Source organism: Bubalus kerabau, chromosome 7 (assembly GCF_029407905.1).
Source record: "Bubalus kerabau isolate K-KA32 ecotype Philippines breed swamp buffalo chromosome 7, PCC_UOA_SB_1v2, whole genome shotgun sequence".
NCBI classification, from domain to species: domain Eukaryota; kingdom Metazoa; phylum Chordata; class Mammalia; order Artiodactyla; family Bovidae; genus Bubalus; species Bubalus kerabau.
In genome coordinates, this window is record NC_073630.1 from 64702452 (window position 1) to 64727146 (window position 24695).

Consider the following 24695-nt stretch of genomic DNA (forward strand, 5'->3'; position numbering starts at 1 on the left):
ATTTAATAATGCCTCTTCTGAAACCAGTTTTATTCTTTATCTTAAAAACCTCTTGAAATTTGTAAAATTGAACTTTAGCCCTTTACAATAAGACACTGTTACTAAAAAGCACCATAGTCTTTAACTTATTCTCTTTGGTTATTGACGGATATTCTAGCCCACATTTAATTCAGACTTTTATTTATTTTTCATTTATTGTAATATCACTGGGGGAATTTTGGAATTCACTCTAGAGTCAACTGGCTTCCAACTGAAGGTACTTTAAAGTTACACTGATTTTGTTTTCTCATTACAGAAGCAGTATATAACAGTAATCATGGAACACTTTGGAATACAGACAATACATTTTAAAAGAAGAAAAAGTCATCCAAAATTTAAGAACATTAAAAATAATCACTATTAACATTTTAATGTATTTCCTTAATGTCTTTTTATATAATTTTCATATGCTTATTAGCAAGTATGTTTGTGCATACACATAGCATATATACAATCTTATATATGTAGGCACCATACTATATGTACACATCACATTTTTTTAACTTAACGTTAGATAGTGTTTTCATGTATCATTAACTATTGCTCAGCACTTTTACAACTACACAGTGTTTCCTTTTACGGATATACAGTAACTCATTCAACCATTTGCCAACTGTTGGTCATTTAGGTTGTTTCCCATTCTTTTAATGTTATTAATTCCATCAAGCATAAAAGTGATACAATTGAGGGACTAATGAGGGAGAGGAGCATCACGGTGATGTGCCAGGTGGTTAGACAACAAATCAAAGAGTCACCTTAGTGGAAGAACAAGGCAGTAAAGGCTAACCTTGGGCCCTGGTTGTAGAAACAGAAAGAGATGCACCTGAAGGCTGTTGTGTTAGACTTGACAGAAGGTGGACCCTCTTGAGGTATGAGTCAAGAAACACTTCAAAGATTAGTTTGTATGTTGGGGAAAACAAATGCCATAAACAGAAAGTATCAGATTTGGAGGAGGAGCATCATTTACCATGATGCTGATGGTCAGCTCAGCTGAACTGAAGCTCTATTGGACGCTCGGGACTGGAGATAAAAGTACAAGTCATAAATGGGTAGAGAATGCCGTGATGAATTCATGGGAAAATTGGATGCATTTGAAGGTGATCCTGATGGAGGAAAATAGTTGAAGTTTTTAGGAATGACCCATATTTGAATGAGAAGGAAAGGAATAACCAGTAAAAGGGGAGGAGGAAGGGAGGAAGGGAAGGAAGGGAGAGAGAATGGGGATCAGAACTTAGGTAACAGAGAGTCGTTGAGAGCCCAGGAAGGGAGAGAACTCTGGGAATAAAATGCACAATGCTAAGTGCCACTGGTGTCTGTGCTGAAGGCAAGCGACTGAGAGGTTAATTGCAACCTTGAAATATGTTTTTTTCACTGGTGATATGACCCTAAGCCAACTTTAATGGCATTTGGGAGCGAGTGGGTGGAATCCACGATTTTGAGAATTCGGTGGTGAAAGGAAGGAAGACGGGATGTGCATTGGAGGCAGTCAGAGGAGGCTGGAGTAGTGGGGGTGCCTGCACGAGGTGCTGCTGCTGCTGCCCTGATGTTCTCCTTTGCGGAATGTCTCCTGACAAAACCAGCCTTTCACCTGAAGCTGCCTTGGGAATAGAAGAGACCGGATTCATACAGACAGCTTGCCTTGTTGGCCTAAAAATTACTACTTGAAAAAACAGAAAGGAATCCTTCATGTTTTGGAACCTTCAAAGGGATATTCAAGGTGGGAAAATCTTTCTTTTAGGCCACCACTGAAGAAACTGAAGCGAACAGTCGAGAAGATGAAAATGATGGTGAAGAAACAGAAAAAGGGAATACAGAAGCTGCCCCATCAGGTTTGTTTCTATAACAGACTAGTTTTAAAGACAAATCGTAACTCTTAAACTGTATTGAAAATAAGAAAGGTAATGAAGGAGGCGAGTCTCTGACTGGTGTGGTTGTGCTGCCACCTAGTGGAGTCCTGGGGGAAATTCTGACCATATGATTTATCTTGTAAAAAAGCAAGGCTTTACGTGTCTTTGCTTCCTTATTTTAGTTTTGAAAGTTTATCTCCATCATTAGAAAGAGATTATATTTCTCAAAATAAGTAATGCTAAACACTGAATGTTATATTTAACACAGTAATAGCAATAGATACGACAGATTTAAAATATATCATAAAAATAGATCCTGAAACAGCAAAACTGGTGAATAATTTGAAAGAATAAGGTAATGTGGCAAATATGAATCGTAAGTTCAAATAGAGACTCACTCTTCCTAAACCAGTATTTCTCAATATTTTAAACACATTTTTCTTTTGATAAAATATGAAAACTTCTCACCCTCCTTTAATACCAAATTATTTTTAAACAGCATCTTAAATGAAATGTCATTACTAAACATTTTAGCATATACTTTTGCAAACTAGACTGTACTTCCACACTTCAATATGCCCCTTCAGATGGTGACTTTTTCACCCACTTTATATATTCAAGAACACAATTTTCATTGCATTATATAAACTACACAATCTTTAACACATTCCAGTTACGAAAACTTGGTGTTAAAAAGAAGTATTGAAATACAAAAGGAGGAGTCTGGTTGTCATTCATTTGGATAGAAATTTAGATAGAAATTATCTGTAAATGTTCTCCCATCCAACCCCCCTCTTAATATTCTATGTCAGCATTTTGTTTCATGTATTGTTATTCATATGTAAACTGGGACTCTTATTCAGAACTTAGGTTTTCATAGTGGTATTCTTTGATATATGTTGCTTGACTTTTTAAACAATACCATGAAAAAGCCTAGAGAACCCCAGCATCCGAGGCTCTTCTGCGCCTCTTGCCGCCCTGAGATCCAGCTCCAGGTTGCCCAGAACAAGACATGTATTCAGTGCGCGTTGTGGTATGGCAGAACCGAGCCTTTATGCAGCTTTAATCTCCTTTACGTTTCTGAACGTAACTCCATTTCAGAGCCACAGCTTTTTACAACAACTGTGACCAGATCCAGCCCGACCGTGGCCTTTGTGGAGCTTTCGCCCAGCCCTCAGCTGAAGAATGAGGCGCCAGAAGCGAAAGAGCAGAAGAAGCCAGAAGATGAAATGAGTGGGAAGGTGGAGCTGGTGACGTCACAAAAGGTGAGGCGGCCCGAAGCCGTTGCGCCCGCGGTCCTCGCGGCTCCGCGCTGCTGCCGGTGCTGCCGCGGCACCACTTCACAGCGAGGGTTTATTTTCTCCCCGATCTTTTTCCCTGTCTTTAAAATGTATACTTTCCTAAAGCAAATATAATACATGTTCATTGGAAAAAAAAAAAAAATAAGTGTATGTAGAAAGTTGTCTGTATAGTCCATTTGGACTGCTATAACAGAAACCCATAGTCTGGGTGGCTTATAAACAACAGAAATTTTTCTCTCAGTTCTAGAGCTGGGAGGTCCGAGACCAAGGCACCCGTGGATTTGGTGTCTGGTGAGAATCCACTTCCCGGTTCATAGGCGGCCATCCTTTTGCTGTGCCCTCACTTGGCAGAAGGGGCAAGGGAGCGCTCGAGTCCCTTCTGTAAAGACTATGAAAAATTTGTTTTCAAGGGTTCTTAACTCTGTGTGTGTGTACATACACACACCATGGACCCTTTGTCTATCTGGCAAACAGTGTTCTCAGAATAATGTTGTTTAAACCATAAAATGAACAGGATTACCAAGTTTTCCTTGGTATCAAGTGGTACAAAGTACATATAATCACATGAATTCTTCTCTGTGGACCCCAGCTTAAGAATTTCAGCTAGTTGATTAGCAAATGGCGTAATGGTCTTTGGACCCAGTGCTTTCCACCCCGTGTGAATTTCCCCTTTCCCTATCGCACGCTTACCTTTTAGAGAAAGAAGGCAAGATGGTGACAGCGGTCGCAGCAGCTTTTATTTCCTGACTTCCTTTGAGAGTGTTGCTTTTATAAATCCAAGTATCAGTGCACACGGGCTGAGCATTTACATAGTGGTTATTTTGAGCATTTCTGCTGATGATTAACTGTTTCACTGACGGTCAGGCATTATCTGACACAGGTTTGTGTCAAGACTCCACTATGGGGAAAGTGGTATGAGGTTAAGATTTGAGGGTTGTCAACTTTGGTAAGTCTCGGTCTTGAGTTTTGCTGCGTGCTTAACGCTGAAGTTTATTTGGACACCTGCTTGACCTCCATAATACAGAATGACTCACTGTATTTTCCTCAGGATTCCACTAGGGTTGAATATTTTAGAGTCATCAAGAAAAATAAAATCCTACTGAGAAGAGATTCTAGACATTGAATCATCCTGAGGACCACACAAGAGATAAGCTTATGATGAAACAAGTGCTCTAAAACCTCACTGACCCACTGGCCATCAAATTAATCTCTTCAAGGCCACCAGCCAATGAATCAGAGAAGGTCCTGTAAGAGCTGGAAGGACATGAACTGACACAGCCACGCTTCTCATGCTGATCTCTGACTCTTAATATTAGTTGTCAGTTTGGTTATCTGTTCAGTCAGCAATCAGTTGATTAGAAGCAACAAATCGGAAGGAGGTGTTCTACCAAAGGCCATTCAAGAGCAATAACCAGAAACATCTATTTTTACAAACCAAACATAAAAATTTTTTAAGCCTGTAATTTTGGAACTATTTACCATAAGGTTATGTGGGCTAACCTGCTTCAAAAATGCCGTAAGGGCAATTTCCCTGTGGCACTGTTTGATATAATGGTTATTTACAATGATGCTTCTTCGTCAACAAGCACGGTATATTGTCTTTAATGCGCTTTGCACAACTTCGTGGGAAGTTACGTAGCATCTCAAGAATAATGCCCATTAGAAGGTAATACTACTTTAATATTTAACACTAACATAGTTTACAAAATTTTTAGATCTTATGTGGAACGTCTTCCTGACATTACCACGAAACTGTGGTGAATTCTAATGAGAAAATGAGACAGAGTGATGCATAATCTCAAAGACAGAACGTTGTCTTCTGAGTCTGAAGAAAAGTGGTCATCAAATTTGAAACAAAGTGATCATCAAATTTTTATGCTGTAGTTTGACTTCTTTGAGAAACTGAACTCTGTATTAATGTAGAAAGCATGAAGCGGGTTTGGAGAAGGGACAACAGTTTCTATTTATGCTTTTGATGTTTACTTTTAAGTTTTATTCCGCCTGTGCATTTGTTAATGGCCAGCACCTGTGATGTTTGTGTCTGTTGCCTGTGTTCCAGGTGGTAAAGCCAAAATCTCCCGAGCCAGAGGCAACCCTGACATTTCCATTTCTAGACAAAATGCCTGAAACCAACCAGTCACCTTTGCCAAATCTCAATTCTCAAGGTAAAAAGAAGGAAATGTTTTGTTTTAGTTCTACATGTTCTGCTGGGCCCATTTGTAGTGAAATAGTCTTTATTATAAAGATAGATTCCTTTTTTTATGTTGATGTACCTTTAGCTATTGGGTTTTCCCAGAGTCCATGACGGCTGAATTAATAACATCAGAATGAGAGCTGGGCTACATTCTCTATTTGGCTTAACCAGGAACCCCAGCTGCTGGGACCATTTTGTCAGCCAGGTGCAGTAGGGTCTACACAAGTGTTTAATACCTGAAAATAGTTTGTATTGCCTCTAAAATGTTTTTTAAATTACAGGATAAAAAATCAATAACGTTAATAGTTTTATCATGTCAGCTTCAATAATTGTTAATTATTAATCTCTAGTCTTCTTAAAAATACTCATTTAATTTGACAACAATTGACAATGATTTGACCATGATTTTGGAAGGAAGTCAGATTTCCTTACTCCGTAATAGTTTCTGGATATGCATGATGATTACTGAGAAATCATTCATGATCATAGATTAAATGTGTTACTCATAACCAAAACTTTAATCTTTTCAAAAATCTTTATGCCAAGAATATATATATATACACACCTATTATACATATATATATATATATAGACTGAGGATATATCTTAATACAAATCATTTGTTTGGTACATTTGAATACTTTTGATTTTATATAATGTGGAGAGTGGTAGCCTCAAAAAATATTGGGTGTTTAGGGCCTATGAAGGTGTTAGAACGACAGTGACTTCTGCAAACTCCCCAGGGTCTTAGGCCCTATTTACTTGTGAATTCACCCCCTTGGCTTTTTAGAAGCCCAGCTTGAATCCCTTTACCTTGCTAAGGACTGCACCTTCCCACACCACTAGAAAGAGCCTTAAGGATGTGAACAGTGGAGGGATGGGTCCTGAGGATCCGTGATTTATAGGGACTGCTTCACAAGAGACAGACCACTGGCTTTACTGCTGTGAGTTCTTTCTCTTTACCGGTGTGATATGAAAATGGCTACACTTCAGGAGGCAAAACTGTAAAATTTCTTGTTTGTTTGTTTTTTTTTAATGTACTTTCCCTAGTACATTTTATAGATTTATCGATCTAGGCAAAGAGAGATTGTACAGGTAATTGTGACTGGGGATTTGTTACTTTTCTTTTCCATGCTGGGCAGCTATTTGGCAGGATCTGAGTTGGCTTCCATTAGTCTTTGTTGATGGCTGGGAAATAAGTTAGGCTCTAACTGCATAACAGGAAGTACTCAGGAGGGAATTAATTGGCACAGGTACTGATGATCACTAACTTCTTCTAAATGTGGAAACAAGTTTAATACTATCTTCAAGGCATTTGATTTAAATTTGTCAGCCCTCCTGTCCTGAAGGGAATGGACAAAAATAAATTCTCCCAACCAGGCCAGGAATTGTTCACATTTAGATTTTAATTCTGCCCTATCTCTAGCATTTTTTTTTTGTACATAAGTAATATAAAGAGGAAATAGACATTTTAAGCCATATTAATTAATTTTTCTGTCTTATGTATTTTTCCATCTCATTATCTGTTGAAAGGCATTTCAGTTTTATAAAATGTGCTGTTGAATTAAGGGACTTGACTTCATGCTTTATCTAAGGTGAATGATTAAAAAATAACATTCAGTAGCACTGGAGCATTTCCAAAATCATTCTTCAAGATGAGATTATATTTGTCATACCCGTGTTCCAAGTTCTTGTCCGGCTCATGGAACTGTAAGTACAGCTGCAGGCTCTGGAGACAGAAGGCCCACATTCAGATCCTGTCTCTTCTGGTTCTTATCTGTGTGATCTTCCCCACTAAGTTCTTTCTAATCTCTGTCATCTGTAAACTGGAAATAATAGTAGTTCAAACTTCATAGGGCCATTGGAAGAATTAGATAGGATAAACAAAAAAAGAGAGAGATAAAAAGCATTTAGCTTAATAGCTGGCCCAGAATAAGCGCTATAATATAATCTAGGAGCTGCAAAACAGTTGAATAGGAGTGGAAGTGTAAAGCAAGGTGCCAGGCAGGAATAAACCTTTCTCAAATGCTCTCCTTCAAAGAGCAGTGTTTGTATTATAGAGATATAGCTTAAGAAGTGATTTTCAAGCACGAGTGTGTGACAGGGTCCTCTCTAGGACTGGTTAAAACACAGGCCTCTGGGCTGCACCCCTGCCGTGTCTGATGCAGCGGGTCAGGCCTGGGGCCACAATATTTGCATTTCTGACAAGTTCCCCAAGTTGAGGCTGATGCCACAGACACAGGGATCATACTCTGGAAACCTTAGGCTTGAAGTATGTGTTTCAATTGTGCACCAAGGACATCACTGGTAGATGTAAAAGTAACGTGATACTTGTTTGGTAAGTTCTTTCTTTGTATCTTTCAAGAAGCAAAAGGCCTCTAATCAATGTATTCTTAAAAGACATGATTTGTCTTGAATTTGGGGGGAAGTATAGGGCTCTGCCCAGATATAAAAAGTCAGTGCACATTTAAGTGACTAGTCAGAGGCTGCACATTAAGCCCAGAGGAGCCCGTCGGGTTGGGGTCAGGAGTCTGGGAGCCACACCTGATATTCTCTCCCCAGGACGATGACGTCACCACCATCACCACTGAGTCCTCTGTCTCTCGGCTGATCAGACGGGCTACCACAGATCTACTGGAGGCCCTAGTGGCGCTCCACAGATTTCCCTCCAACATACACAGTGCATAAATAGTCTTTAAATACTCCAAAAACATTCATAAAATGCATTTAAAGATGACAATTTGCCTTTCTCAACTGTCTCCCAACAGTAGAAAAATAGCTCAAATGGATGTTTCAGGGAAATATGTGCACATTTTAAAAACTGATGTCTTTATTTGCATCGAGAATGATGACAGATGAGCCCAGCACAAACGTTCAGGATGCAAATGCTTGCCTTGAGCTTCTGTCTGTTTGCTCTGCCCCATTAGAGACACACACATATACATCCCTTTGCTGCACGCATATGGACTGCCACCACAGACTTCCACAGTAACCTTTATAAAGTGTGTAAAAATAATTGAACTCATCTCTCCTGTCTTTTATACTTTTTTTCTAGTATACTTTTTTCTAGCTGACACCAAAAGCAGTGTCAGCTGTGCATTTTGCCCTTGCATAGCACATTCTCCCTCCATATTGAGATTCAGCACCTTAAATATCACCTTTAAGTATGAGCCCCTAAAATCCAAACCAAAACCAAAGACAATAGCATAAACTTGCCCATCTATGGACTTTTGTCCACATCTTTGGGTTTTGTGTCTGTTTTATTGTGATACTCAGATTCTTAAATACAGGTACTTTCAAAGTACATCTATAACAGGGGTCCCCAACTGGGACTGGGCTGCACAGCAGGAAGTGAACAGCGGGCGAACAGGTGAAGCTTCACGTGTGTTTCCAGCTGCTCCCCATCGCCCGCGTTACTGCCTGAGCTTCGCCTCCTGTCAGATCAGCAGCAGTATTAGATTCTCATAGAAGCACAAACCCTACTGTGAACTGCCCATGCGGGGCACCTAGGTTGTGCACTCCTTATGAGAATCATCCTGAAACCACCCCCACCCCGCCCAGTCTGTGGAGGAATTGTCTTCCATAGCATCCGTCCCTGATGCCCAAAAGGTTGGGGTCTGCAGATACATAAAGATGTGTTAGATTCTTTTACCCTCAGTCCTTGTGTTGACAACAGCCAAACCTCCGTTAGTACTTGGGAGCACGGTTCTGTGCAAGTCTCACCCCCGTTTTCACGGTTTTCTGTTTGTTCTGTTCTGCCATCTCATCTAGAGTCGCCTGGCCCTGCCAGCATTCCGCTGAGAGTTCAGAACTCTTGGCGACGTTCCCAGTTTTTCTCCCAGTCAGGTAAAATGCATACTGGGGAGCTCTGTTTCTTTTGTGCAAAAATCCGTGTTGTGGGCAACCAATGCTATCTGGTACTTTTCTTCACTTCTGATTCCAGAGGGGACGTGGAAATCTTGTTTCGGGCACACAGTTAAGCGGAGTTAATTCTTTGGTATCAGCACCAGTTAATACTAACATTGGGAGGAAAATTCATGGAATTTTGATTTTGAAAATCCAAAGAAATGATACTTACCTCTTTCTTTATGGTCCTCTTCTTTTTTTAAATAAAAATTAGAAGCACTTAGCAGGAACTGGTCACGGTTCTCTTGTTAACTGTGTCACCCTCTGTACCTCCTGATGACATCTGGCCCCTCTGCGCACTCCTTCTCCACGTCAGATGGGGGGCCTGTCAGTCAAGCCAGAGTGCGAGGTGCATTAAAAGCAGCACTCCGAGGAACAGATTCTGCTTCCTGTAGTCTAGTGCCTGGTGCTCATTGATGTGATCAATCTTTTATACTGGTCGTGACGTCTCTTGGTGATGGGTACAAGCTGCTTCAGAGGCCTGCTTTATTATGATTCTCTAGTGCTCTTGGCTTACCAAAGAAAAGTTGGCTTGAAGCTGACATAGGACCCACACTTGACTGAAGAGGATCAAAGGAGAAAGACAATTAGAAGCCACTCACCTTGTGATCTTTTTCCCCTTTCTTTCTGTACAGTGGATTCTCCAAGTAGTGAAAAGTCACCTGTAACTACACCTGTAAGTAACTCCTGTTAAGAAATAAGATCATGCATTTAGTGGATTTTAATTTATAAGGTATTTAATTCACTTAGGATTCAACCCAAAATGGGCTCCAAACTTTTGATTGGAAAAGAATATTTGTAAGTCGTGTATAATGCTGTCAGTTGAATCATGAAGAAAGACATGGATTATCGTTTTGCAAAGTTGAAAACAAAATGGTGAGTCAGGAAAGTAAAATCAAAATAAAATGACTTCAAGTCATCTCAGTTGTTTACATTTGTAGAAAGTAATAAAATATGTAGCTTCTGTAGGCATTCAAAAATCATTTTTAAAATTTTTAATTAAAAAAATTATTTTTCAAATGTTTTTTCCTCAACGGGACAGTACATTAACACAGTGTGCTACTGGCATATAGGGCCCGGCCTGGACCATGTCTGGGTAACCCAAGCTGTCTGAGTTATACTCCTCACAGTCAGTATCTTGAATAATATTAACTGTACATTTAGTTTTCAATTTTTTATTTTGATGAAATAAAAGCATTTGCTAATTAAAATGTCAAGACACATGACATTGTAAAAATTCCCTGCTCCCAAATTATGCCTGAACACTCTCTGTAGACCTGACTCTTCTCTGAGCTGAATGCTTCTGGTGCTGGGCCTGTCACCCTTACTCACTCTCTGAAATTCCCATCGGATCTGGAGCCTTCCTCCACGGGTCAACGGTGGCATTTCTTGAGCTACCCAGGTGTCACCACACAATCACTGCTGTACCTTTGATTACAGACTTGCTAACCATATGACCCTGAAGGTGCTGTATATCTTTTCTGAAACTTGTCTTCCTGGGTCACACAATGAGGTAGTAATACTTTCCTTCCAGGGTGTTTTGAGCTTCATTTGAAATAATTACACACAAACCTCTAGCATAGTGCCTGATACATGAACGAATCCTTCCCAATGGATGATCCAAGAGGCCCACCGTGGCCAAAACCGATTCTTCTCTGTGGGTAAATTGTCTCACCTTCGGAATTCCTAAGTGCCTGTGCAGGATGGAGAAGGGTCGCCTCACCCAGTATAACATAATTCACTGATTTCCATTTTAATGACACAGGAACAACACTGTCAAATTGTTCTTGTCCCCCTGGGCAGGGGTGGAAAGAAAGGGTGTCCTAAAGAGACACATTCTTATTTCTAAGGTATAGAAAATAGAATAAGAAAGAGACAAGTTACTGATCTATATAAGTGAATTCCCTGAAAATGCTGACCTGAATTTGATATTCTTTTGGCTTTTTGTGGCCATCCCTACCATTTGCAGGACCCACAAGCATGAGTATCGGTTGAGGCCCACGTTTCACGTCTAAGTACATTAAAGCTATGAATTTTTATAATGTTAAAAATCAAGCCATCCTTATGGCCTGGCTCACATTCTCAGCCTGAAGATGCTTCATGACCAGACCAGCCACTGTGCTCCTGGGTGGTAACCTGACCGACTGGAGGCAGGGAAGGATGGCAGGCGGGCTGACCCAGGTGTCTTGGGCAGTCATTAGGCCCCTTGGAACCTTGGATGAGATTGATTCTGTCCTGCTCCACAGGCAGCCGCAGCAGGTGGAGTCTGCTTGCCACCCACCGGCCCAGACTCTTTCCCCTCCTCCCTACTCCCTCACCCCCACCCTGCTCCTTCTCAGGATTCTGAGACAGTGCTATGTGGCTCCCTAAACCACCCCATCAGAACAGAGGGGAGAGAAGAAGCACAGTTACTGGGGAGACTTCTTTTCCTCAGCACCTATTCTGGGTGACAAGGGAGGCCAACCTTAAATACAGCAGTCTGCCCACTTAAGGGACCAGTTCTGATTTTTCTTCCCCCTTGGACTCTCAATCTCATTCATCTTCCATGGCCCAGGTGCCCGCCTTGGTTTATGCATCCTGCTCCCATTATTTCCATTCATTCACTTGATTCCCCAAATCACACTCACACACCAAAAAAACCTGTTTAAAAGACCAAAACAAACTCAAACAGGGGCTCTGTATCAATCTAGAGGGGTGAGATGGGGCAGGAGATGGGGAAGGAGGTTCAAAAGGGAGGGGATATATGTATACCTATGGCTGATTCATGTTGAGGTTTGACAGAAAACAACAAAATTCTGTAAAGCAATTATCCTTCAGTAAAAAAATAAAATAACATAGGGGGAAAAAAGACTACAAAAAAAAAAAAAGTCTTTGTGCTTGAATGTTTCTTAGGCAGGCCCTGGGCAGTTCTGCTGAGATAAGCACGCCTATTTGCTTGAACCCAGGATCAATATACAGAATGAGTATCTTATGCTCAGGAGCGTGAATTCATTTAAGAAGTCACTGATAAGAGAAATGAAGCAAAAGCCTTCCCATGCCAGTGGCTAATTACTTTGTGTTTTCGTTAGCTCCAAAAAGGTTCACAGAATCATACCAGCATTCTGGAAGTAAACCAAAGATGGACTAAGGCTAAAAAGTGGTTTCTGGGGAACTTCCCTGGTGGTCCAATGGTTAAGACTCCATGCTCCCAATGCGGAGGGTATGAGTTCAATCCCTAGTCAAGGAACTAAGATCCTTCATGCCAAGTGGCAAGGCCCAAAAAAAAAAAAAGTTGTTTCTGCCAACAAAGAGTACCTTTAGATATGGGAAGACTTCTGCTTCTGCATGTCCATCTGAGTATCAGACTGGGAGCTAATTGTGTCCCTTGTCCCAGCCTGGCCTTGAGGATGTGGCTGAATTTTGATCATGGTTTTATTTTCTAAGCAGTTTAAGTTCTGGGCGTGGGACCCAGAAGAGGAGCGCAGGCGACAGGAAAAATGGCAACAGGAGCAGGAGCGTTTGCTCCAGGTAGGTTTGCTGCTTTTTGCCCCTTCTTGTAGGGATGCTCTCTTAACTTCTGTTATGTTAAATAGTTGTTTAGCACAGGAGATGCATGGACTCAGCTTCTTCTCAGAAGTCGTTGAGTCTAAGTTCATCCGTTTTGTGTCCATGAGACAGAATGCCCGATGTCTAATCCCTCCCACCGGAGGTTACACTGATGAGGATAAGGAAAAAAAAAGATTCACTCAGAAAAAAATTCAGGTATTGATTAAGGGCCCACCGACCCATTCATCATCTCCTTAGCTGCCAGTCAAATTCCAGTCCAGCTAAGGGTGGGAAAAAATCAGAAAGCTATTTGATGTCATACATGTGAAATAAAATTTGATCTGGGTCTTATATATTAAGTAGAAGTACTTGCTCCATCTTTGAGCAAATGCTCCTAATTTTCCATTCTAGAAAAATTCTGGGAGGAAGCTCCTCGTGCTCCTACTTGTTTTGTGCCAGGTTTGTGGAGCAACATGGCTTCAGAAAGGAACTCAGAAACCTTAGAAGCTAACCTGTGCTGAGAGCTCAGGGTGTGCCAGAACGGGCATATTTGTGGGTGCTCGACATACTTTATCTAATTTAATCCTCATGAAACTTGTCAGAGTACGTCTTAGTAGTCTCGGTTTGCAATTGAAGAAATTAAGGGTCAAAAAAAGATCATCTTTCCAAGGCCACACCTCTAACAGATATTGAGCCTTGTGTCAAATCCATGCCTGGATGACTGTTCTTTCCACTATATTCCCAATGGGATTGACTTTCTGCCGATGTGTACAAAGCAGTGCTTAATTCAAGTTTATTTTACTTTTTTTTCCCCACTTATATTTTTGTTCTTATCCTTTTGGCTTAATTCTCAGGGAGTAAAGGTCAGCTAGATAATCAATTGTAGTGTGGCTCTGGGTCTGCCCTTTTACTTTGACACTTTTCAGAATATCATAGGAGTAAACTTTCAATGCCAGATGTTAGTAAGAACTAAAGTCAGCAAAGTCCCAGAGCTGTGGGGACAACAGATGGCCGTGTTTCCCGTGGCGACGCTGTGTCTGCTACACTCTGAAAGGGCTGTGGTTTTAGGTGTAGGTTGTAGGCTTAGGGCTGAGGTGTTTATGGGGAAGGAAGGGGGTGTGTGTGTGACAGGCATACCCCACCTTTCACCCCTGGGTGAGGGAGACATCATCAACTCATCCTCTTGGTGAAGGAGACAGGACATCAACTCCTAGAACCCATAAACCCAAGAATCTTTGCTTGTTTTTCAGGTTTTATAAAGTTTGAAGGTCTGTTTCCTCTATTCTGAAGCTCCCTGGAGTCTCTCTAGAACTTTACAATGTTAGGTTTTGATAAAATTTTGATCTGAATTAAAAGCCTACTATGGGCTGACCAGCAGTGGTTTTTACCAGAGCATGAATACAAACGTTAGTTTCCAGGCAATTCTGTTAAGCCCTTTCGCTCCTAAGGTAATGACAGAACAAGTAATACCTGGAGGAATTCTCGGGGCCTTCCCTCAGAAGACAAAAGCACAGACTTTGTCAGCCTCTGAGAGAGTGCGGACAGTAATCAGCCTACAGTATTTGACTGTGTGGGGGATGATGTGCTCCAGGAGTCCTGTGTCTCTGTCACGCCAGGGATGCCCTTCCCAAGGCATCCGGGGCGTCAGTTCTCATCTCGAGCGTTCGTCTTCATTTCCGTGTATTCATTTCTTCTAGTCAAGCGTCAGGGACTCCGGTTACATTTTTAAAGCTCTCCAAAATTCAGAGTATTTTACTTTGTTCTCCAGAAGAGGTGGCTAGTGTCACATTTTTTCATATTTTTCAAAACAATAATAGCAGTTCCGATATGGACACCTTCTAAGGGGCTATTTAAAAGCTACTCTTAATTCAGGAAGACTTAAAGCCAGGAAGACTCCATTTTAGTAGAATGGCCACTCAACTAATTATCATCTCATCCACTTTGGACCTTTCTCTGTATTGTAAACCTCTGAGGTTTTTAAAAAATCTTTTCTTAAACTCTCCCAGCAGCAACATATTTCTATTAGCAGAATGGCAAAACTCATCTCTGAAGGGTCCAGTAAAAGCAAACTATTGGTTTAGCCTGTCTCTTAAAACGCAAGAAGATTTTAGTCTTTTCATAAGCAAATGTCTACTCATATATCTGAGGAACAATTCTATGAAATACCCACAGCAGTAAAGATTGTTCTCCTTTGGATTTTTATGTCCCTAACATGGTTAAATACCACAAAATAGTATTCCCCTTTGGATGCATGAATGGGTTAGATTCAGAACATTGCAACAAGAAGAGAGTTTTGCAACACATTGTACATGATGGTTTATTGGGGGAAGGTCCCAGTGCTGTATGCACTGGTCAATTCAGAACAATCTATGGAAATTCTATAACAGGAGAGATACCAGAAGGAGCAGGACAAGCTGAAAGAAGAGTGGGAAAAGGCCCAAAAGGAGGTGGAAGAAGAAGAACGCAGATACTATGAGGAGGTAGGAAATTCCCTGGTAGGAATTTAACCCTGAAGCCTTAATTCCTCAAAATCTCCCAGAACTTTGTGTGTCCATTCTGCATGGGGTGTGGGGCTATCTTTGATTCTCTTTACTCACAGTGGAGCCCCATCAACCTTTTAAGAGTCCTGTAGACTGTGAAAGACCACTGCTTTCCCAGATTTAGTTTGTGGTAAAGGTATGTTGAGTCGTGGTCAAGGGAGGGAATAGAAGTATATCTCTTGTTTAGTCATAGAGGTCAGATTTTTTATTTGTCTTACAAGACATGAAACTATCAATTTGTTTATTTGTGTGTTTGTTAGGGAATTATTTGTGTGTTTGGTAGTAGAGAATTAATACTAATTTTGCAAGGATAATTTTGATATCAAAGCTAAGTGAATCCTTACTACTGCATTCACCATAATACTAAAGAGATTTGGAAGGGAGGAGAATTTGGTTTTGTTTGTTTCATTTTTTTTGATGAACAAGCCAGACCATATTCAAGAATTTAAAGCTATACTTTATGTATATTATCCAAAATTTATGATTAATATTGTTGTGAATTTTATCTTCAACAATAATTTTTGTGCATAATCCTCCCCCAATAGCATTTCTAATTAGGCTTCTTGAATCATATGAACTCATTATCTTGCAAAGACTGTTTTTCTAAATTAAATGCTAATTTCTTAATTATTCCCCATAGAGAATGCTATCTGATTTTAAAAGACCTTTTTTTATGCACTGCTTGTTTGCACATAATTCTGATGTTTTTCCCAAGGTCCTTTAATGACACTATTCTCTTGACAAATACTGTTTTTCCTTTTTCTCCCTTTCATTAATTCCTGTCCTTCTCCTAGGAGCGGAAAATAATTGAGGACACTGTGGTTCCATTTACTGTTTCTTCAAGCTCTGCAGACCAGCTCTCTACATCTTCCTCTGTGACAGAAAGCAGTGGGACGGTGGTAAGACCATAGATTAAAAGCAATTCATGAAATAAGTAAACCAAAATAAAAATATAAGACCACAAGGCCAAGTTTCCCACCAGTTTATATACAGGACTACTATAGAATCATGTCAGCTACCACATGCCCATTGTACCCCATGGTACCATCACCGCCATGGCCAAACCCTAGAGTCGATCCCTAAGAAGCAGCAAACACATTACTGAGGCCAGCTCTGCCCGCACAGGCTGGCAACCAAAGCCCCTGCACTGGTTGGCACGACCCTGGTTAGCGATGCCATGTGCTGGAATGTCTTTCTCACTGCCCATCATTCATTCACTCAGCAGACGTGTTTCTGCCAGACCATTCATCTCTTTGCCCTGGACGATGCCAACAAAATCAACAATACGCTCACACCAGCCTCCACAAAAGTTGCTTCTAAATAGCTCTTGAAGTTCCACATGAGATATATTTGTGTCTTCCAGGGCTGGAGAGAGTCCAGAAAAGCTAGTCTACCTCTATATCCCCTAAATAAGGTCATGGAGGTAGTGGACAAATGTCATAGCAAGACCTGGCTTGTCCATAATCTACACTTTATGTTTTTGGTGATATAAATAACAGAATACATTCATTTTGCAATGAACATAATACCAGTTGGGTATATGTCATATTTGTTGTTTCTGTAGTCAATTATGGTATGCTGCAACACACTATTTTTTTTTAATTATCCCATTTTAATTTAATATAGATTATACAAAAGAAATTCACTACATTTGATATTGCCTAGTTACTCACCAAGCTCAGAATATTGCTTATCTTTGCTGTTGTATACAAAGATCATCACAAAAGCCAAATCTTTCATATCTCTTTCATGCTGCTGCTCAGTTGCTTCAGTCGTGTCCGACTCTGTGTGACCCCATAGATGGCAGCCCACCAGGCTCCCCCGTCCCTGGGATTCTCCAGGCTTTCGTATATTGCAATAATTATGAAACACTGTGTAGTCTTTAAAATAAGTTGTTTATAATCATAATCAAAGGAATTCTACAGTGTCCAACACCTAACTTTTCAATATGCGCCAGCCATTTACACATACCGAACTTTGAATTTTTTATTTAAACTTTTAAAATTTAAACACTTTTAAAATTTTAAATTAAAATTTTTTGTATAGTTTTTAAGGTTATACTCCATAATCTACATTTTAAAATAACCCGTGGCACTTGAAGCCACTTGTCCCTAAATAAGCAGTCCTATGATCTTGTTTTATTTTGGAAGATAGATTTTCTAACCAAATCCCTTTTGTGATAACTTTTGAGAGAGATCCAGATTACATGTTCATTTCAAATTATTGGAAATCAGTTACCAATCAGTTGATGTGAACAACCACTCTTTAAATTATAGACAATGTGATTGAAAAAAGTTTCAACTATTCCATGGCCAGTTGTCCAGTATGTTTAAAAATTATATTCAAGATTATCCTTGATTTCCCCATTAGAATAAGATGGACTTGGAAAACTGTTGTGAGGAAGAACAAGAGACAAGACAGAAGAGACCATTCCAGGAGGATAACAGTGACTCAATGCTGAAGACTAGGGAAGGTGATCCACTGGAGGAGAAGGGCAGGTATGAGCCGGTCCAGGGTGTTCATCCATGTGTGTGCAGTGGGGCTGTGCCCCTTCACTCCATCACTAATGCAAACCATATTCAGCTTTGAAATTATCTTCCAATAATACATTATCCATATATTATTGCTTGAACACATTCTAATAGCTCTGAAGTCAGTGTCCTTATGCTATTGAATAAAAATAGTCTAGTTTTTAAATAGGTAAAACCTTTTTTAAACAAGGAAGAGACTGTGTAGATCACCCAAGAGGCTGGCTCTGCCACCAGCAATTTCTTTATGATACAAATGTTTGCTCCTGGGGCTCCAACATATCAGATAGATATTGACAAGTGTGCATGCATGTGTGTGCATACACACTTGGGTACACGCTCATAGCATCCTTAGAGGGACCTAAAGAAACAACAGGTTATCTAAGTATTATTTTCAAATACTGACCAATTTGAAAGGTTGTTTGGGAGCTGAACTCTTCTGGTGGGACTTGCTCTGAGAATTCTTCTGGGTTTATCAGCTAGAAGACTCCCTGAATTGTAGGATATTGGAGTTTGGGGCCCATGTCTAGAGCCTGCAGAGCCCTTGAAACAGCATAGCTGTTTCCAGTTAAAATTATTTACAGAGAGTTTCCAGTTTTGAAATCCACAAGTCAAGAATATTTGAGGGATGCTGGTAAACATTTTACGTGAATTATTGCTATTTCTCCAGACAGTCCCTGTTGTCACCAGAAACTTTAAAAAGGTCTCCATCTCTCCTTTCTTTGCCATTGTTATTTTTTTTAGTCACTAAGTCGTGTCCAACTTGCTCCTAAAAGACCAGTGAATTACCATAGGCTGCCAAAGCCCCATACGGCCTCAATGCTTTCTACAGTAAGCCCTCTCTTGTGGAAATCTGGGAGAGTATACTTAGCTCTTTCATTCCTCAAGGTTATTAGAATGAAGAGTTTTGTGGACAAGGAGGTAGAGAGAATGTCAGAAATGAAGATTTGTTAAATTGGTGGATAATGAAAATTCAAAGCATTTTACAGTATTCTAAATCCATTTTAAATCTAGTTTAAAATAAAAAGAATATTTAGTTATCCCCATTCTTTTCATTTTGTAATTGGTACTTCCTTGTCCTAAGGGATAAGATCAGTCATTTCAGTTGCTTTTATCCCTGTTCTGAAATATATTTGTTTATTTTAACAGCCTAACTCAAGGGGTCTTGACTCATTCTGAGAACCCTGCATCAGAAGGAATCTACCACCAGCTGGATACAGAAGCTGGGGCCCCACAGTGTGGGGTGAACCCACAGCTAGCTCAGGGTAAGAATGGAGAAGACCAGCTCCCATGTTTCACTGGGCTTCCCAGGTGGCGCTAGTGATGAAGATCTTGCCTACCAAAGCAGGGGACTTAAGAAATGCGTGTTTGATCCCTGGGTGGGAAATAACCCCTAGAGAAGGGCATGGCAACCCACTCCAGTATTCTTGCCTGGAGAATCCCATGGACAGAGGAGACTGGCAGGCTAGAATCCATGGGGTTGCAAAGAGTCAAACAACTGAAGCGACTTAGCAAGCACACATGCATGTTTCAGTTATCGGAAGACCCCTTCCCCACCCCCATCGTCCAGACAGATATGGCCTCTGCTGGCTGCTATGCTAAACAGCACAGTGAATAAACTCCCACCACTGTGCACCACGAAGTTCCATGAGATCACTGTGAGACCTTTGCAGGCATTAGTACTTTAAAGAAAGGTGATTACTAAGCACTAACTGTATATTCTTTCTTTGGCCTCAGATCCATCCCAGAATCAGCAGGTATCAAACCCACCAATGCACATTTTAGAAGATGTGAAGCCAAAAACCCTTCCATTGGACAAAAGCATTAACCATCAGATTGAGTCTCCGAGTGAAAGGCGGAAGTGAGTAACCAAATAAGATGATTGTGGAATTTATTTTATTTTTTTTTAATTTTATTTTTTTATTGAAGTTTAAATTACAGTGTCATGTAGTTTCAAGTGTACAGCAAAGGGATTTAATTATATGGAATTTCTTGTTCTTTAAACTAATTAAGAAGGGAGAAAAAATGAAAAAATGTGAGATGGCAGGTGGTCTGCAACATTTTTGTGCTTTCTCTCCATTCACTGCCATTGTTGAGGTAACATACTTATGAAGTTTGGGATGATCTTCCTGACAAGTAAATATTTACTCTGAATTTAGCAACTCAAAAGAGACAAAGTAATCTTTTTCACTGACAAATCTAAACATTGGAAAGAATTTTCTGGCATGTTGTATTACCAATTTATTTAAGCAAGTTTAATTGTCTCAGAGCCTATGGAGAAATGTTCTTTCAAGGAAAAAAATGCTTTCCTCTCCTTACCATTCTCTTTCCTTAAATAACTACCCCAGGCTTTAGTCCAATTTTGTAACAATTATATTTTTTACACTAAAAATAGTTCCGATCATTTTTGAAGCATGTCAGTATAACAGGCACTGTGTTGAAGGGTTTGCATATATCTCTCTCCTCTTCTTTTCGTATATTAACTCACTGAACTCGGCCAATTACATGATTGAGTTATTGTTCCCATTTTACAGATAAGGAAACTGAGGCTCAGGGAAATTAAATAACTTACCCAAAGTACTTGTCTGAATGAGTAGAGGTAAAGGGATTCAAAGTGAACCCACAATTTCATTATGTCATATTTGACCCACGGTTTCCTTGTAATCAGTTTTAAAAAGATAATATACATTATACTTTAACCAATCATTCTACCAGGAGCCAGACCACCTGGATTCAAACTTTTGACTCTGTCACTTTGCCTGCATAAAACTTTGGGCAAGATACCTGATCTTTCTCTGCCCTAGTTTCCTCCTGTATAAAATGGGAATAGTAGAAGCGCCTGCCTCACAGGGCCCTGTGCCCGGAAGATGGTAAGTACTGCACATTGTCGGCAGTGATGTTGAAAACGGTCGTGTCGGTGATGATGATGATAACTTGTCTTAGAAGTTCATCTTTTTATCTGATTTTTCTTGTTAACACTTTTTTCTCAACATAGGTTTAAACAATTTGCCCCTTTTCTCTTATGTCTATCTAATTTCATTTCTCTGTGTCTAGATGACATGTGCAGCAATAACAGAAGGTAAAATCACGTAGAAGGAGTCATTATTGTTATTGATTATTGTGGTGATTTTCAACCTTTTTTCAAGGCAATGGTTCTTATACTTTAGGATATTCCATGAAAAACTGATATTTTGAAGAAGACAAGCTCTGTCTAGGGAGGGAGTCTTGGAGAGGGGGGAGGTCAGGGGCTCAGATGGCCTCACGGCCTGTTGACGTCTATGCTGGAATTTCTCTTTTCCTCGTTCTTTTCTGTGTCCTATTCCTTTTTTTATGAGTGAAATTAACTTTTGAAAGCGAAAGCCCAGAACTGACGGCTTGATCACAGACAGGGCTCATATGTAACCAGCCACACCTATGAAACCGCTGAGGAAGCTTCTGGCTGGGAACCGTTCTGCCTTGGAGATGCCCGTGACATAGTGGTTATTGGTTGTTTTGAACATCACCCCTAATCACATGGACCTGTAATGAATTTCTGAATACGGGTGGAAGCCGCCTCACTGAAAAATATTTCCTTTAAGCACTGCTCTTTATTTCTGGGCTCTCCTGAAGAGCTTTTCCCTATAGCCCCACTTATCTTTCCCTTCCATCCCATTCATAGTTTTTATATCTAACTCATAGGCAACTTTAACTAGCAAAGAACCTGGCAAAAATAAACAGTAGAAAACTGTTTTGTCTTTTCTGTTCAACAGTGCCAGCCTGGTTTTGATATGATACAGCCAGTGTCTGAACAAACCTACTAGATGAAATTTTTTTTTGCTCTTTATTAAAAAATTACCACTAGGATGTGCTATGGTCTTTTATTTGGTTGTCAAGGAAGAGGGCTTTATTTTTTTTCCTCCTTCTAAAATGTCTTTTCTTGTGGGACTGGGCTTCTGTTTACTTATGATGTTTGGCTCTTTCCCATGTTGCAGGAAAAGCCCTCGAGAGAACTTCCAGGCTGGGCGCTTGTCCCCCTGCTCCCCCACCCCTCCTGGCCAGTCACCAAACAGGTACAAGAGGTCAGCAAGCCTTTCTGAGGCTGCTCTGTTTTGACTGGAGCCTGCTGGGCACCATCACCACCGAATTAGTGCTTGCCGGGGGACCATGGGGATTTGTCCACCCATGTCTCTTCCTGCACACACACACAGGCAGGACAGAGGAACACACCCCATCCACCTGAAGATTTTATCAGCCCTCGATCGAGAGAGCCAAGTGTGTGATGTGGGCACGACTGTGGCCATCGGCTTTAATTACATTGTGTGGAACCTGCAATCTAATAAGAAAACCCACCAGACAATTGCCAGGCTTCTAAGTCGGCGCCTTTCCCCCCAAGGAGGCTCGGTCCTTCTAGGCGGAATCCGCTGATGGCTCTTACAGCGGTCCAGGCAGGCGCTGAGAAGCGAAACTTCATCTTCCCTCTTACTCGACTCAAGCTCTCTAATGATTGCTTCTGGACATTAATTGGGCCCCATGATATTCTTAAAAGCTGCCTGAGCTCCCATTCCCTGGAGAAACAAATTACTAAGTACTGCAAGGTTTTCTTTGATTCAGAAATTTCATTTAACTACGGGATAAGAGGGAAATCCTAATAAATAGAGTTTTGTGAAGGGCAACTCTTCCTTTCTTTCTCGTCTTCCTTTCTGTTTCTTCTGTCCCTGTGTATACTGTTAGCTTCCAAATGATACTGCATATTTTAAAGTTTCTTACGTAATTCCAAGAGTTTTCCTCACAGTCAGCATCATTGCAATCTGACCTTAGTTGCTGGAAAACTGACTTAGGGCCCAGCCATCCTGTCTAAGCCAATGCAATGGAAACCCGATGTGAGTTCTTCACACCAGATCACAGAACTTGGTGTCAGGGCAGAGATTGGATCCCCTATCTGCCTGGTACCTATTGGACTGGATCACGATTTCCTCTTTTAAGCAACAACAAAAAATTTTTAATAAATAAAAAGAAATGCTCTAGTGGGCCAATGAACCAATTACAAAAAAACTTCACGCAACTAAAACCTTAGTAAAACTAAACTTGATTGTCTTGAGGATTTAAGAAAATATATGATAAATACACTGAATCATTTCAAGGCATTTGATCACCGTGGTTGAACGGAATACAATACAAACTTTTTATGACAAATAATTCATGCATACAGAGTTCAGTGTCACGGTAGAGGCTTACTGTATTTAATCTCTCAATTATTACCGTCGTATAGCTAATGCTTAATTCCTGCTCATTGTCATTTCAGTATTTGTCATTTCATTCATGATATCAATGTTTTACAAACCCATGTTTTCTTTTTTTTTTTTTGCATGAGGCTCCATATTCGTGAGGCTCCATATTCCATTTCATCTTTGCATGAGGCTCCGGATTCTAAACAGCACATTTTATTATGCCATATATTTTGCAACCTAGGTCTATAAGTGGGAAGAAGCTGTGCTCTTCGTGTGGGCTTCCACTGGGCAAAGGCGCTGCGATGATCATTGAGACCCTCAATCTCTATTTTCACATCCAGTGCTTTAAGGTATGTATTCATCACTCTTCTCCCTGAGTACAATCTCGTCGTGTGTTTTGGCCTCATTCTGTGCTTAGTAAGTACCTCCTGGAAATCCTAACAGCCTTTGTGTGTGAGGCGCCTCATCTCTACGTTGTACAGAAATGGGCATGGAGACCATCTTTGAGGATGAAATTCTTCTGTCACGCATCCCTCTGGGATGTCAGGTTTGAGGAAGCAAGACATATTTGTGCCACGTGTCTTTGTAAAACTGTTTTTTTTGTTGTTGTTGCTGAAGAGTGTATACTCTAACAGGAAGCTAAGAAAGCCACCCAGGAGGACAGTGATACTTCTGAATCTTTAAAGGATTTAGAATGTAACATCTTTGCTTCTTCTTAGACTCTTGTGACCCAACTCAGAGGTTTTTGGTCTTTGGCCTGATGGGAGATTTCCCTCAATTAAGTGGTTACAGCTAGTTGCTAAGTTGTAGATCTCCACATGAGTGTGTCTGCAATCACAGATGGAATATTACTCCCTCTAAGAGCTGCCCTGCTCAGCACACTAAGTCAGGTTGCCTTTTTTACAGGTCCTTATAGAAACGTTCATGCTCCTTATTGCTCACTATCGAACTGTTTAATTATCATCTCCTCTCATAAACTACACGCTCCGTAAGGGCAGGAACCGTGTCTGTCTAGCTCATCACTATTTCCTCTGTATACCTAGTGGAGATGGTATCAGTAAATATTTCTAGAGGAGTGAATTAATGAATAACTGAAAATGAGAAGGCTTAAATTCTAGTCTCAGATCTCCTGCCAATTAGCAGGTGAGCTAACCACTTAAGCTTGCCTGATTTATTTTTAAAAATTTACATGTCAGACTATATCGGCATCTCCTTTCATCACCCATGGGCATGTTTCAAATAATATATAATTTTCGAAGCTGCACCCTCTAGCTCTGGAAGAGAATAATTTCTTTCCCTTTATCATGCTACCATGCTTTCCTGTGTTCTCGGGTTTTGTCCTGTTTCTTGTTGGTACCTCCCTCAGCTATAAACTAAACTTGCACAGGCTTAAAATAACTCTCACTTTACCTGTACGCTAAGAGAAAGTGAATGACGTCATTCTGAAATTATTAGCTTAATTATGTCAGTAATCACTGGAAAGCAAAACTTATAATGAACAAAACACAGTACGGATACTTAGACTCAATTTATCAATATTATTGTTGTAAAATTAACATAAATAAGGTATATCCTAAGTTATCTAGGAGTATTGTGAGGCTCATAATA

The 24695-nt window shown here is 40.3% G+C and overlaps 1 protein-coding gene across 19 annotated transcripts in view; it reads left to right on the forward strand.

Annotated features, from left to right (window-relative positions):
- LIMCH1 (LIM and calponin homology domains 1) overlaps positions 1-24695 on the forward strand; it is a 348742-nt gene that overhangs the window by 316688 nt on the left and 7359 nt on the right. For 9 of the 19 annotated variants that reach the window (XM_055588395.1, XM_055588405.1, XM_055588406.1 and 6 more), the window contains 12 exons: positions 1778-1868; positions 2988-3151; positions 5247-5352; positions 9153-9227; positions 9923-9963; positions 12711-12794; positions 15200-15292; positions 16147-16251; positions 17723-17850; positions 19027-19145; positions 19618-19741; positions 23329-23437. In XM_055588395.1, coding sequence (XP_055444370.1) covers positions 1778-1868; positions 2988-3151; positions 5247-5352; positions 9153-9227; positions 9923-9963; positions 12711-12794; positions 15200-15292; positions 16147-16251; positions 17723-17850; positions 19027-19145; positions 19618-19741; positions 23329-23437 — 1239 coding nt within the window. The remainder of the gene's footprint in view (positions 1-1777; positions 1869-2987; positions 3152-5246; positions 5353-9152; positions 9228-9922; positions 9964-12710; positions 12795-15199; positions 15293-16146; positions 16252-17722; positions 17851-19026; positions 19146-19617; positions 19742-23328; positions 23438-24695) is intronic. The other 10 variants (XM_055588401.1, XM_055588413.1, XM_055588415.1 and 7 more) reach the window with 7 other exon arrangements.